Source organism: Tyto alba, unplaced genomic scaffold, assembly GCF_018691265.1.
Source record: "Tyto alba isolate M040663 unplaced genomic scaffold, T.alba_DEE_v4.0 Super-Scaffold_45, whole genome shotgun sequence".
Lineage (NCBI taxonomy): Eukaryota > Metazoa > Chordata > Aves > Strigiformes > Tytonidae > Tyto > Tyto alba.
The window spans coordinates 29,288,622-29,303,387 of record NW_024881321.1 but is presented as its reverse complement, the minus strand read 5'-3'; the positions used below and the strand labels follow the sequence as shown (position 1 = coordinate 29,303,387).

Sequence of the window (14,766 nt, the reverse complement as noted above, 5' to 3'; positions counted from 1 at the left end):
AGTGATCCCAAAATCCCAATTTGAAGGTTGAATAAACCATTTTTGGCTTCTGGGAATGATCTTTACTTGGGCAAAGCATGATTCAGTCCTCAGGTTTTGAATTACAGCAGTTTCAGTCTACAATGTCATGTGGGCATGAAAAGGTCTTGGATACTTCATCAGTTCCCTAGAAGGCCAGAGATCAATGAATGAATCAGAGATACTTATTTGTATCTGTGAGCCTTTTGGCACTTGGAGATTGGACTAAATTGTACAGTAGTTTTGCTATTGTTGCACAACCACCACTTGAGAAGGCCAGTTTATTTTAAGATAGTCTTATGCAGATGTGAGAAGACAGACATCCAAAGCTAACCTCGTTTTCCTTCCATAAGCTGGCCATGCTTGAGAGGTGTTAGATGGAACTGTCCTCTTCATAGCATAGTCCCACTGAAATGCAAGCAATTTCTGTTATGTAGTTGCTGTGTTACCCAGTTTTGTTCTTTGCCCTGTTGAATCCTCTTATTTCCCACGTGCTGATGAGTTCCCAATAAAAGCTTGAAAGTGCCCTGTAATGCTACCTTGGGCACAGTTCACCTGCTTCTTTCACACAGTTCATCCATTTCTTTCCTCATTTACTGTATGCCTTACACCAACTGTTAAATTGTTTATTGCTCCTTTTCTGATTGGATTGGTATCTTTGTTCATGCTGACTGCTGAAATAGGTTTTGCTTTGCCTTTCATAGTTGTGCTAAGGTTGTGACATAAAACTACCAACCAGGCTAAAGGAAGGCAGATGCATCCTGAGGTCTATTATTGCTAGTTATTGCTGTAAAGATTAAAATCTCCTGTTGATTCTGCACTATTATCACTTGTCTTAATATTAGGGGCAGTTGGTGAATTTCCTGACCATGGCTTACACTATATTATCAACATAACTTATGCAAGAACTATTATTCCAGTGTATTGTTTTCATTTGAAGCAGTTTCAAATATTAAGATATAGTTACACTTTCTCTGAATTCAGATACGCCTCTGAGTTAACCATTCTGTCAAACACAGATTCCAGAATTCCGAGGAAATTCCTTGTGTGAACCACTTACACTCTGTTAACAAAAAGTATTTTATCTTTATTGTCTTCGCATTACTTTACAGTATTTTAACAGTCACCTTAATGTCTCTTAAGATTATGTAAAAGTAATGAATACTTAACATAAGTTGTTGATTTTTGAATATGGTCTTTATTTTTTTTTCCCAATTGTATGTTATGGGAATGTAGGTATATAATATCTTTTATCTTCTGTTAAGGCAGAGGAGCAGGTTTTTTTCATAGATAAAACAAATCTGCATTTTTGAAAAACTCTGTTTTAATTTAGAATTTGACAAATGCATATGTTTTGTGTATTCTTCTTTTAAAATATGTGAAACTTAACAATGTGAATCCAAGTCTCAATTTATGTTCCCAATACTGTACTCTCAAGGTTATGTGAGATTTTTTTGTACTGCTTTATGCATACGTGAGCTGTGTATTCCTTAGCTGCCATACAGAATTTGCTCATTCCATTCTTGATTTATTCAGTCCCATTCCCAAACTGTTTGTGTCCTTAAGATATCCCTATTATTCTTTCTCAGACCATATATTGCAAGGTATAGTTACAAGGCATTCCAGTACTTGTCTTTATTACCTAAAAAATGCATGTGATTTTTGACAGAGAAGCTGTTTAAATTTTAGTATCTGTCAGACTTCTGTAAATAATAATTCAGACTGATATATTTGAGAACATAGGTTTATCAGGTACTCTCTCAGAGAGAGTAAGTTAGCCATAGCATTTTAACTTTAATGTGGTGAGTAGGTAATCTGAGAGGCATGCTTGATAGCAAAAATTTCAACTTCATTTTTCTTTTTCCCATGTAGTTTACTTTTAAAGTCCACGTAATCCAAGGGGGTGATAAAATCTAGCAGCTAAAGAAACTCAGCCATGGGGAGAAATAGTGAAATGTCAAAACATGACTGTAATCGTTTACCTTAAAGCTACCACCTATTTTTAAAATGTCTTTTCCTTTTTTATTTCTTTTCCCATACCATTTGTTTCCCTCTCTCCAAGCTATTTGTTCTTTGATATAATGTCCCCATAGGATCTTTCGCTTCTTTCTAATTTCTGTTTGACAATAGTTCTTACTTCTTCCTCCTGTTTTGTTTCCTTTCTTCATCTGAAAGTCAGCATCTTTTCTTATCTGCTTCAGTTTTCCTTTATCTAGTTCTCTGTCCTTTCTGTTATATAACTTCTAATAGAAAAAAATAAATATTTAATTAAAAAATGTTTTTGTCTTGCACATAGCCTGTTTTCTTTGACTTACAAGAGCTTCAAAGTCAGACTGAATTTTACTTGTTAGAATGGAAGAGAAAAGGCTTGTGGCAGTACTGCAATAAATAGTAGTTCCCAGCGACTTACCGAGTCATCTGAACTGGGAAGAACAATTTTTGGTCAAGATTTAAAACTGTTAAAATCATAACATGAGTTATAACTAAATTATGATACCGTGTCATCACTTCTTAAGGTCGTGCTTCTCCCTCCCCATTTGGAGGATTGATTTGTACCTGTTCTGGAGTTTCATTGTCATGGACAAGCACATCATAGAAATTTCTAGTTGGATACACAGGCACTTACATCCCTGTTTCGAGATCCTTTCTTACCTGTGAAAGGAGAGGCTATAGTTTCAGAGGAATTTGGAGGGATTATTCCTGATACTTTCAAGAGGAATGGGTCTCCAAAACCCATCTTGGACTTCAAAGAGTTCAATGTGCAGCTGTGGTTTGTTGGACTGTTTCATGCATTTTTTTTGTGGAGGAAGGTCACTAGCAGTAGAAAGTTTATAAATATATGAGGAAAAGAATGAAGTATTTATATGTATGTGTGTGCACATGTGGATATTCATGCACACATACACATATAAATTTGATTGTTATACGTACATATATGTGTACACAATTGCGCCATCTATGGAAGTCTGACGGAAGAACATCTATCCATTTACATGACTTTAGCATGTTCCTCTTAAGAAACTGAAATTCAGAATAAATTGGAAATAATAATGCTCAGTTGTTAACAAGAAGACTCATCTTTGCAGGTGACATTTTTCTTTCATAACTGAGAAAAGCTTTCCTGCTAGAGGGAAGTTACTCACAGTTAGACTTGAGGAGAGCTTAGCTAATAATGCTGTTATTAAGGTAAATGAAACTCAGAGCTCATATACTTATGTAATCCTCTTTGCTCAGTGTGAAATGGCAGTTCTGTAACATGGATTAACAAAGCATCATTTCATAAATTTGCTGGTATGCTGATTGACTCAGATTTGTTTTCCATACTTACTTGTAAAATTAAGTACCTAAGCTCTTAAGAATAGAATACTGTCTGAGCAAGGAAGGAGGAGCTTGCTTTTAGTCAGGCAGTCAGTCAGGAAGGGATGCATACATTGTGGTTATCGGCCTGTAGTCCTGTATGAGTTAGTCAAAGCTAACCTAGCATATCAACCGAGCAGACACACATGGATTAGAGGGATACTAAGTAATGACAGCAGTGATAAAGGAAATCTCTACTCTGTCCAGTACCTGGAAATAGATCTGTTTACAGTGTAGTAAAGTTCCAAATTTAAAGTTCTGTGTTGGGAGTAAAACTAGGCAACTCCAGATCTTTTCCATTGTTCTGAGAGTAAGTCTTTGTTCCGCTTTCACTTCAAAAGAAACAGGAAAAACAAAACATAGTATTTTAAATTGGTATCTTGTCCTTTGGAACAGACTTTCTGTGAAATTTTTCTTTCTTTCACCTTTGAGGGGTCTATTCATCCATTGTTTTGACTTTTAGGTCTGTTATTTCAGCAAAACGTAGAGAATTCCGATGCGTTGTTTCACATTCCCTCAGGCAGATTTGGGAGTAGGATTTGGATCTAGGGAGATGGTGTTTCCTAAGAATAGTAGAACATTTTGATGATGAAAACGTATGAAACAAATATATTTTAAAAAATCTTCCCTAAAAATCCAGTATGTATATTATGGCATCCAGTAACAGTGTGAATCTTACCCATCAATGAAATGAAATGGTAGCAGATCTAGCACTGAGCTCTGTTGCATTTCTTGGTTTGTCCCTCTGACTTGGCAGTGAGCCTTTGGATCTGCATTTTGCATGTGCATGACTAAAAGAAGTTTGATTTAGATCAGGCCTTCTTGGCCTACAAGACATGGCTCACAGGAGAGGATCTATAGAGCAGATCAGGTAGAAAAGTGCAGTTAATATTTCAGAAGCTACTTGGACCAAACGCTTAACTGGTTGAAATCTTGAGTTGAAAAAGTTGAATAATACTGTTCTTGACTGCATTTCTCTAGTCTGTGAGTAAGAATGATCTATAAGACAGTGTTAAAACCCAGGAAAATTATATTCTAATGTACTAAATTTCTGATGGCTCTACTAGCTGATGCTTGTTGAAGACAAATCTTTTGCATGTTGTAACATTTTTCTTTATGCCAATATTTGACTCCTGCACTGTATTTACATAGTGTACTTGAATATGGTGGGTAAAATGCTAGTTTGTAACAGCTCTATCATTACCTTTTAAAAATATCTGTGTTTCAAGATCAGTTGTAACTGCTGATGTAATAGTATTGATCTCATTAGTTTTAAAAATTTTTGAAAACTGCTTTATGCTGTAAAAACAACTAAGGAACTCTGTGTACTTTACTTTATGTCCTTAACCACGTAAACCAGAGCATAATAACAAAAGCACTTTACATATGAAATTATTTAGCGTTGTGTTGGGTTTGCGTGTTGTGGGTTTTTGATAGTGGGGGAGAGGGAGCTACAGAAGTGGCTCCTGTGAGAAGCTTTTCGAAGCTCCCTTGGCCTCAAGTCAGCCCCACCTCTGGCCAGGGCCAAGCCAATTAGCGACGGACAACAGTAAAGGTTTAAAATCTACTTTTGTAAGCATGCTGGTTTTGTCTGGGATAGAGTTACTTTTCTTCATAGTAGCTAGCATGGGGCTATGTTTTGGATTCGTACTGGAAACAGAGTTGAGAATACATAGACGTTTCAGTTATTGCTGAGAAGTGCTTACAGAGCCAAGGCCTTTTCTGCCGCTCACACCGCCCCACCAGCAAGTGGGATGGGGTGCATAAAAAGTTGGGAAGGGACAGAGCTGGGACAGCTGACCCCAGCTGACCAAAGGGATATTCCATACCATATGGCATCATGTTCAGCAATAAAACTAGGGGGAAAGTGGGCCAGGGGCTGCTCTGGGACTGTCTGGGCATTGGTCAGTTTGTGGTGAGCAGTTGTTCTAATTTGCATTACTTGTGTTTCTTGGGTTTTATTTCTCTCTTTTTGTTATCTTCCTTTTCATCATCATCATCGCTATTATTATTATTATAATGTTTCAATTACTGAATTGTTCTTATCTAAACCCACGAATTTTCTCCCTTTTACCATTCCAATTCTCTTCCCTCCATCCTGCTGTGAGGGGAGCGAGGGAGCGACTCTGTGGTGCTTAGTGGCCGGCTGGGGTTAAACCACAACAGCAAGCAACACTGTTTCTTCTCTTTCTCCAACCTAATCCTAAAAGCATTGTTTCTTACAGGCAGATATCTGGTCATTAGGCATAACAGCCATAGAACTTGCAAAAGGAGAGCCACCTCATTCAGAATTACATCCAATGAAGGTTTTGTTCCTCATTCCTAAGAACAATCCACCAACACTAGAAGGAAACTTCAGTAAATCCCTCAAAGAATTTGTTGAGGCCTGCTTAAACAAGGATCCAAGCTTTGTGAGTTTCGCCTGTTTGTCAATATATAGTAGAGAGCTTGACTGGTTTACATGAGTTACATGAATAAGTGCAGTTCAGCTTTTCTAGTCTGGGGCAATGTATTCACCAGCCTCTTTTTTTTTTTTTAAAAAAAAGATACTGTATATATTTAAAATCTCATTTGTAACAAGGCTGAAGTCTGGATTTTTAAAATCTTTAATAGTAAGTCATTTAACACTGTCAAATGCAGTAAAAAAAATTTTTTTTTTTTTTAAGAGACCTACTGCAAAAGAGCTCTTAAAACACAAATTTATTTTACGAAACTCAAAGAAAACTTCCTACCTGACTGACCTTATTGATAGGCACAAGAGATGGAAGTCTGAACAAGGTCATGATGACTCCAGTTCTGATGACTCAGATACGTAAGTTTGACGAGTGTGTAAAATATCCTTTGTAAACAGAGGATCCAAGCAGTTATTTTTAGCACGTATATTCCTGTGTTCTGTTACTTAAAGCTTTTCAGCTTAGCAGCCTTGGTAAACTAATGAAATCTCAATTTCAGTATTGCAAGGAATTTCATGCAAATAACAGTCACTGAGAATAAATCTTCTGACCCATTTTATAATACCTTCTCTTTTGTGGAGGGTCTGAGGTCCTGTCTAGACATAAGGCCAACTGTTACTCTTGTCATGGGAGCAGAAGACAGGCCTCACCCCACATGGCCAAATAGCAGTGTGCACATGCTATGTGTGCACATGAGCACCTAAGGAGGGCAGTTGTCTCCCTGGTGACGAGTTGTTCCTCATTTGGACTATCCGTGTAAACAGACAGAAGCATATCCTTGCATCTGAGAGAGAGTTAGTGGACAATGCTTCTGTGATAATGGGATTTTGGGGTACAAACCATATTACCTCATTCTTTTTAATGAGAGATATTGATTTTTTCTATCCTTCCAGGAAGGTTGGGCCATTACAGCATGATAGTGATGAAATGGCAGATTATTTATTGAAAAAGAGAAGTGTTGTAAATATTTCCAGCTTTGTTTCCTTTCCAATTTTTACTTCTCTCTGTCAAATTTTGATGGAGCTGTTCGATAGGTTCACGAGTTGGTATCCTTAGGAAACAAAGTTACAAATACTTATGATTCAGTTAAAAAGTTAACTTCGTTAGTCTAAAAGTAATTTTAAAATTAGTGGATATCATCAGGTTACACATTTTTGAAAATCAAATGAAGGGTTTGCCAAAATTTATTCACAAATGGATTAAGTTCCTCATAATAAAGAAAACACAGCTATTCTCTGCAATTCCCGTCTGTCTGCTAATGGCAAGCATCGGGCTGGTTATGATTTCTTGGCTGCCGTTACAGCTTTGTATTTGTCCTACATTCTTAGTGGCTTCATTCCTTTCAGTGATCACAGTTCCAGCCCCAAAACCAGGTCTGATTTGCTGAGTAAATTACTAGTCCTAATACTGGTCTCAGATCAGTTACTGACTGAACCTTGAGGTTACAGTTCATTGTTTCTGTGGAATACCAGCCCAGCTCTGATAGCTTGGCGTAGGAGAGTAGTGGAACTAGAATAGTTATTGGGTGCTTTTGAGACCATTTAACATGTCTAAGCCTGCTTTCCCCTTCTCTGCTTCCACAGCAGCCCTTGTATTAGATGTGCTAAAAGAGTGAGTTGATTTGACATGCTGGAATACTAACTTCCCAAATCGATAAAGATTTTTCTGTTGGATCAGTTTACTAGAGCTAGTGTATACAAGGAGGGTAGACCTGCCTTGTTCAGTGACAGCCAGAAGTTCTGTGTGACTTCAGGCAGAAATCTTGGAGAATTTTCTTACACTGATCACATGCTTTTTGACTTGGTAAGCCGCATAAATACTTTTTGTACAGTGGCCACTAGGTGCCCTTGGTTTTCTTACAAATAATTTTTAATTCACAGATCAGAAAGAAATTAACTTAGAGAAGGATATTTATGGCAGTGAGAGGAGAAATGTAATGCAGTGGCTGATTACTGTCTGCATAAATATTTTTGTTTAAACTTAGCAGGAGTTACAGAAAAAACTACCATGCCATCACAAAACACGAGGCAAAAGATTGATTTGTGGTAATGTTGTTTAAGCCATGTAGTATCTGTACTTTTTTAGCCATTTTTTTTTCAAGTGGGAAATTTACCTTGCCTAAAGAGCCAGGGATGAACTGTCTTCCTCAAACGTATTCTAAGCTAGTGTCTTAGCTGTTTTCCTAGGCAAAAAAGTGAATTAAGTGTTCTAATTTTTTCCCCCTTCCCCAATGATTTGAGGTACTTTGCTAAAGCCAGTTTTCAGATAGCAATAAAGCACTTGATGTTACTTGTTTATGTAACTTGGGAAAACGTTTTCAATCTGTAATACCTTTCTCTCTTTTTGAAGTTGATTTGATATTTAGTGAACTATCTTGCTTTCATTTTTTTAATTTCCCCAAAAGATAAATTATGTTACTTTTCATACTTGCCTTTATTCTTACTGGCTTGCACAACAGAATCCTGATTCTGGTATTGGCGGTAGTTTTTATGTGTAGCATGTATATTGAATGCACACGGACAATAAAGTGTAGATAATAGAACTTTTTCTTTTTTTTCCCTCCCTTGAAGTGAACCAGATGGCCAGGCTTCAGGTGGGAGCGATGCAGGGGAGTGGATCTTTACAATAAGAGAAAAAGACCCCAAGAATCTAGAGAACGGAGCGACTCAGCTTTTGGAGTTGCAGAGAAATAAGGTGCTCAAAATACTGACTATATTATACAAGGAGATAATTCTTGCTTTAATATTTAGTGGGGTGATTTTTATTTTATACGTTTAAAAGCATTTAAATTGTAAAAGTTTCAGAACTTTTGCTAAAAATGTGTATTCTACAGTTGCCTTTCACAAAATGTTTTGAGTGTGTCTTGAAGTTTGGGTATTTTGTGAAAGTGCCCTTTTTCTGTAGTTCATGAAATATGTACCAGAATATTTCTATAGTTTGTGAAATATTACCATTGGAGGTAGTCCAGGCGATACTTTATTTTAAAAATTATCCTTCTGTAAGGTAAACTTAAATCAGTACAGTACAAAGCTAGGCTGGGGTTCTGGGGAAGGCATTCTGGTCTTTTAGGAAAAAAGATTACAATGTAGCAAACAATAAAAGGTGTGTGTGTCCAAAAAAAAAAAATCCCAAACCCAGCTCAAGAGTGAGGGATGTTTAAGAGCTGCTCCATTGTATTTTCTGCAGCCTGTGTGGCTACAGGTGGTTGCTGCCCTGGCTCTGAAAGTTGTGTGTGCGTGCTCGTATCAGAACTGGAGAAATACAAGAAAAATATTGTATCATATGGGAGAAACCTAGTAAATATCAGCAGGCCTGTGATTTAGTACATGTTCAATAGGATTGTGGGTGTTTGTTTTGTTTTGGTGGTTTTAATGCTTTTTATTTTGAGCTGGCATGTATTTGGGGGCTGAATTAAAATTTGAGGCTGTGGCATCTCATTTTCCAGCATGCTTTGGAATAGTCTGTTGTAGAACATTTTGCATATTTGTATATACACGGAAACAGATTTTTCACAAAGTGTAGCATGTTGGAACTATTTATTTCTTTAGTTAGAAACAGAATAGAATGAGGATGCTTTTTTTTCCAAAATAAAATTGGTCAGAATTTTGTTTTCTTTAAAGGAAAAGGATATTCCAAAGAGGCCTCTATCCCAATGCCTGTCAACAGTTATATCCCCTTTATTTGCAGAGGTAAGTTATTGCTTTAAAACTTAGCAATTTCAGGATTTGTGTCTCTGAAAAAGCAGGAAACTATGATGAATAACACCTAAGGCTTCTACAACCCACTGGAACTTGATGTGTTATGGTTTTAGCTGTACCCTTTGCTTTCTTGCCTGTCTGCTTCTGATGTCTTTGTTTTGCTTCTAACAATACTTCATATGCATGGTAGCAACATCAACCATGCTAGCCTAAAGCAATGAACATGAAGAACAAAAAGGTATGTAAATGTTTGGGTTGCAGCATTCCATTTTTTGACACTGCTTTATCTCTATCTGCCATTTTATCTGTTACAAATTTCAAGTTCTTCACTGTTGCAGGATATGGCTGTGGATCAGGTCAGCCAGAACTTAACTTCTGAATTTCAGTGTTGAAAACTGTATTTTGTTCCCACTGTGAATTTTATATTTTTTATATGTGTTTCTTCCAGACTTAAAAAAAAAACCTTTAAAAAAAAAAAATCCTATGAAGGGGAAGCCAGATATTTATGAAGATGTGATTATTTTTAAAAGTTGATAGAACTCTAAGAAATGAAACCTCCCCTCTCACCCTAGCTTTGATATGAATATTTTAAAATTTAAATAATTATTTAAATCATTGCAACTTACAGAAATAAAGTTAGAGAAATTGTTTTAATAAAAGGATGTTGTCTTAATTTTGTTCTAATGAATAAAGTACTTCTTCAGAGGATTATTGTCAAATTTTGCATGCTGCTCATTAAGAGTATTAAGTGCAGTAAAGCAATTAAACTTATTTAAAGTGAATGACCTGTATTGGTTATGCAGACTCCAGTATTAAGTCAGCCTGTCTTTCTCATATGTAAAGTCAAAAACCACTTTAAATGGGGATTTTTTTGTCATTTTTCCATTGCAGTTCTTAGTGTATTACCCACTTGCTTGCCTCTGAGATTTTTTTTTTCAATTCCCTACCCTTCCATCTCCCAAACATTTTTCTGGTTGCTGTGCATCTCTTTTAGGTCTTCCTTCTCCTTTTCCGATACCAAGCATGATATAGGTTCTGCATCCACTGTCTTCTACGCTTCATCCTCCATTTTTATCCTTTCTTTAGTTTTCATTTTCTCTCCACCATGCCCTTTACTACCTGTTTTCTAGATATCTCTGCTCTGGGTTCTTCCCTCCCATGATATTGCTAACTAGTTGCTGTGTTGTTCTTTGCCTTTCTTGCTTCACATTTTCACTTTCAAGGTCATATTTTTAATTGCCACTTGCTGATGCCTGTGGGTATAGGATTCCCCTAGCACTGCTGCAGCAGCACAAACATTTTTTGTCCTTATTAAGACTGCCATTTCCTTTCATCTCTATAGCGTGTTGAGGCTACAGAAGAATTTTGTTTGTTGTATCTTCTCATGCTATGGGACAAGACTTATGGTCTGGTATCTGCTGTTTGGTTCTTACTTCGGACTCTTCCATGCAACTTCTGGTGGATAGCCACAACTTGCCCAAACTGTTCCAGAACCTCATTGCAGAGTTTCCTTTTTCTTGGGGTGATGGCTACTGTCTCTGCTGTCTGGAGGAAGCCTTATCTTAAATTTTCAGTGCCACATTTGTTTAACATTCAAACCACAGGTACCTGTACCTTCAGCAGTTATTGCTAGCTAAATTAGTGAGTTACTCCATGGAACTCTTCCAAAAAGAGCAAAGCTGGCCATTCAGAGCTTTTTGTCATCACGGTGGCTTCCAAGCTTTTGGCACAGAAGATGGGTATAAAAAACAACTGCCGTTCCTAAATAATCGTACAGGGGAAGATTGTGCTCTGCATCCTTCTCCTTCAGTTGAACTCTGCAGCTTAGATGCCCTGGCTGAAGAGGCTTGCTCAGCTACGGGGCCCTGCCACTCTGTGTTGCTGGTAGTAATCTGAAGCTTGGTGCACTTCAGCAAAGCAAATAAAAGAAGAAACAAACAAAACACCCAACCCCAAACAAAACAACCCCCCCCAACCAACAGAAAACAAATCACACCCTGAAAATGAACAAAGTTGTCATGCTTGTCAGTTACACGTGATCTTCAGTGAGCAGCTACAACCCTGATGTGGTTTCTTGCTCCTTATCAGAGGACACTGGCTGAGTATCACATGCAGGGTCTCGCTCTAGGTTCTTTTTTGAAAGCAGGAGATCTGGAGGTGTCCTTTGTTGCAGTGTTCCCACTATTGTCTACTTCTGTCACCTTGTCCTCAAGCTGTGGCTTCCCAGTTTGGACTTAGAGTTATTACTGGGAAAAGAAAAGGCATTTGTGTCTTCCAGTTATATATGCTTTGTATGCAACATCTCGCTCTTGAGCATCCTGAATGTCATGAAAAGAGAAAGGAAGCAGCAGCCAAAGAAGAGTGGTGAAGCCTTCCTGCTGCTGTTGTACCTCAGCAGTTGTACACACAGACACATATATGGAGTCCACTTGATTTCATTTTGTTGAGACCTGAGTTACTCTCAGGAAGGTGCCCTAATATACCTATAAGCCATGGCTAAATGTGGAACTAGAACAGTGATTATTTCCTTTATGTTTTCCCTTGCAAGACTTGGATTCCTTTTTTAAAGAAGAAACATTCCTCAGTGCTGTAGTTCCTGACACCTGTGGAAAGTCCACTTCAGAAAGTCCTGAAAGGCCACTTCAATTCTTGAACCCTCCAGAATGTCTTGTACCACACTGAACTCAAAAAAAAATTGTCTCAATCTATTCTGCTTTCTGCTGCTTGCTGCCATTATGCTTATTCCATGTGACAATCCCCTGTGCTATACTTGAGTAGACAAAAGTGTATGCATGCCCACATTATGGCCCAGAAAGTGGCACAAACTTTCCCTTGGTTCAAGCTAAGCTTCCTTCATTACTGGCAGTAATGGCATAAAGGCAGACTGACTATAGGTCCAACATTCAGAGATGACTTTTAAATTAATTTAATAATTTGTAGAGAAATATGTAGTAAAATATTTCACTGTTCTTCTTACACAGTTTTGTGTAAGCAACTTACATTCTTTGATCCAAGGCACTTGTAAGCCCAGTCAGCTTTTAACCGGAGTGGTTTTTTCACTAGTTTAGTTTTAGTTTTATTGTTTTTTTTTCCTCAAATAAATGACTTTGATTCCATCCTTCTTAAGAGGATGCTGCAAAACAGCTCTTGACAACAGCTGTAGTGATAAATGTGGAGAGAAACCTGTAAATACAGACATCCACCCTGCTGGGGGAAGTCCAGTTCCTGAAAGAAGGCCATGTCTTCATTTACCCTTACTGCTGGTAACATGACACTTTCTTCCAAGGAAGCCCAGACCCTGCTGAGATTTTTGAACATTCTTTAGCGAGTTCTGAGAAAGAAAGTTTTTTACCAGCTGTACTCTGCATGTTACACCAGCTCCTACACAAGCGAAGTACTGAGATCTTCCCTCTGAGCTCTCAGTTCCTGCTTAATTGTGGGATCCTTGGCTTCAGGGGGCAGATGAGAGAGTGCTCAGGGCACTCTGATAGAGTGGACGGGGTGAAAACATTCTCTAATGCTACTTGCACAAGTGCACCTGCGGTGCATATGTATAAGCTATAAGTGTGCAAGTGTGTATACTGAAGTCAGTATGTATAAGCAGCCCATCTTGAAACCACACAGTTACATCTTTCTTGGGATACTCTGTCATAATTTTTGAATGTGAGCACGCTGAAAAGGATATGTGAATGATTGAAGACTTGTGAAGATGAACAACATTCTGATAACAACTGCAAAGACTAACTTCAGGGTGAAAAAATTCCTCAGGATTTGAGGGTATGTGATGAAAGTCAAATCCTGACATTGTGAACACTGGTGGTTACTTCCTAACGAGCTTTTGGATTATGTTGTTTACAGAAATATTTATGAATATTTTCTTAATATGTGTCTTCCTGGTTTTCTTTCAGTTGAAAGAGAAGAGCGAAGTGTGTGGTGGTAACACAGATTCCATAGAAGAACTGAGAAAGGCTATTTATTTAGCTGAAGAGGCTTGTCCAGGCATTGCAGATAACATGGTGTCACACCTTGTGCAGAGGCTTCAGAGGTAATGAAACTATTTCCTTAAGGGTTACAGAAGATTGCAGATCTGATTCTACAAATATTTGACCAGTGTTAAATTGAAAGAATTAATCTCTATTTATAATAGAGGAAAAAAGCCACTTGTGCTTACGATTCGTACAGTTGTGTTTGCTTAGTAGAAAAAAACCTAATCATGTCAACAGTTCTAATTTCCTGCTTCAGCTGATAGCCCGTACATACATTCACCCTGTTGGTGTGCATACTGTGTGTCAAATTTGACTGGACAGTCTTTTCACTTTGCAGTTCCTGTAAGGGACGTTCACACTTTCTTAGTGTCTGGCTGTATGTTGCAGAGGATGCCCCATGTCACTCTTAATTTTTCTTACCCACTTTGATAAATGGACTGTTCAGTTAGTTTGTGTTTCTTTGAGTCACATAGCAAGTGGTTCCTTGTTCATTCATTAAAGATAGTCTGTATGGCCTTAGGGTGATATGGCCAAACCCAACATTGTGTATAACTTCAAAAGGCTAAATTTCGTTAAGAGATTTTTCTAACTGCCTAGGTTAGGAATATATTCTTAGCAAACGCTCAATTTGCTGTTCTTTTAAGTGCTACACAAGAAAAGATCAGGGGTATAAATTTCAGAATTACTGCTTGAAGAGGCTTTAAATGCAACCTTGAATCCAGGAGCCCACAGCTGTTGTGAATAGACATCATCCAGGTTGGATTGCTTGGTACTAGAAAAGGCTCAGGGCAATGATTAATCATGGACTGCTACCTTGAAGAAGATCTCCCTGAGCAGCTGTCTCCTTAATACTGTCTCTAACCACAGCTAGGTAAAGTTTAAGAATTCACACCTCTGAAGATAAAGCAGAGGACTGCCAGGCTGGCACTTTGTCATTCAGTAAAAATTAATGCCAAGAAATCTGCAAGCAGTTGTGTTTCTTGCTTTCTGGGCTATTAAGCATGAAGCCCAGTCAGCATCTCTCTTGCTAAAAGGTCACTCCTTGATGCCAGATGGCCTGATTCTCCTTTCAGTTGATCCTGGCAGGCTTGAAAGAGTTTCTGGAGCTTCCATCTCAGCTGGTTTCCATTAGGGGTTCGGAAACAGACCTCAGTCTTTCATCAGTGTCAGGTGTCAGTGTCAAGTATCTGTCAGCCTGGTACTGGGCCTTCCTGGAACTGGGAACCTTGCAGCCTTTTGGTGCTGCAGTTGTAG

General features: G+C 38.0%; 1 protein-coding gene across 2 annotated transcripts in view; it reads left to right on the top strand.

The window, feature by feature from the left end:
• Positions 1 to 14,766, top strand: part of STK24 (serine/threonine kinase 24) — a 69,141-nt gene that overhangs the window by 49,205 nt on the left and 5,170 nt on the right. For both annotated transcript variants that reach the window (XM_032997118.2, XM_042806121.1), the window contains exons 6-10: positions 5,601 to 5,786; positions 6,042 to 6,187; positions 8,399 to 8,522; positions 9,449 to 9,517; positions 13,435 to 13,571. In XM_032997118.2, the coding sequence (XP_032853009.1) occupies positions 5,601 to 5,786; positions 6,042 to 6,187; positions 8,399 to 8,522; positions 9,449 to 9,517; positions 13,435 to 13,571 (662 nt within the window). The remainder of the gene's footprint in view (positions 1 to 5,600; positions 5,787 to 6,041; positions 6,188 to 8,398; positions 8,523 to 9,448; positions 9,518 to 13,434; positions 13,572 to 14,766) is intronic.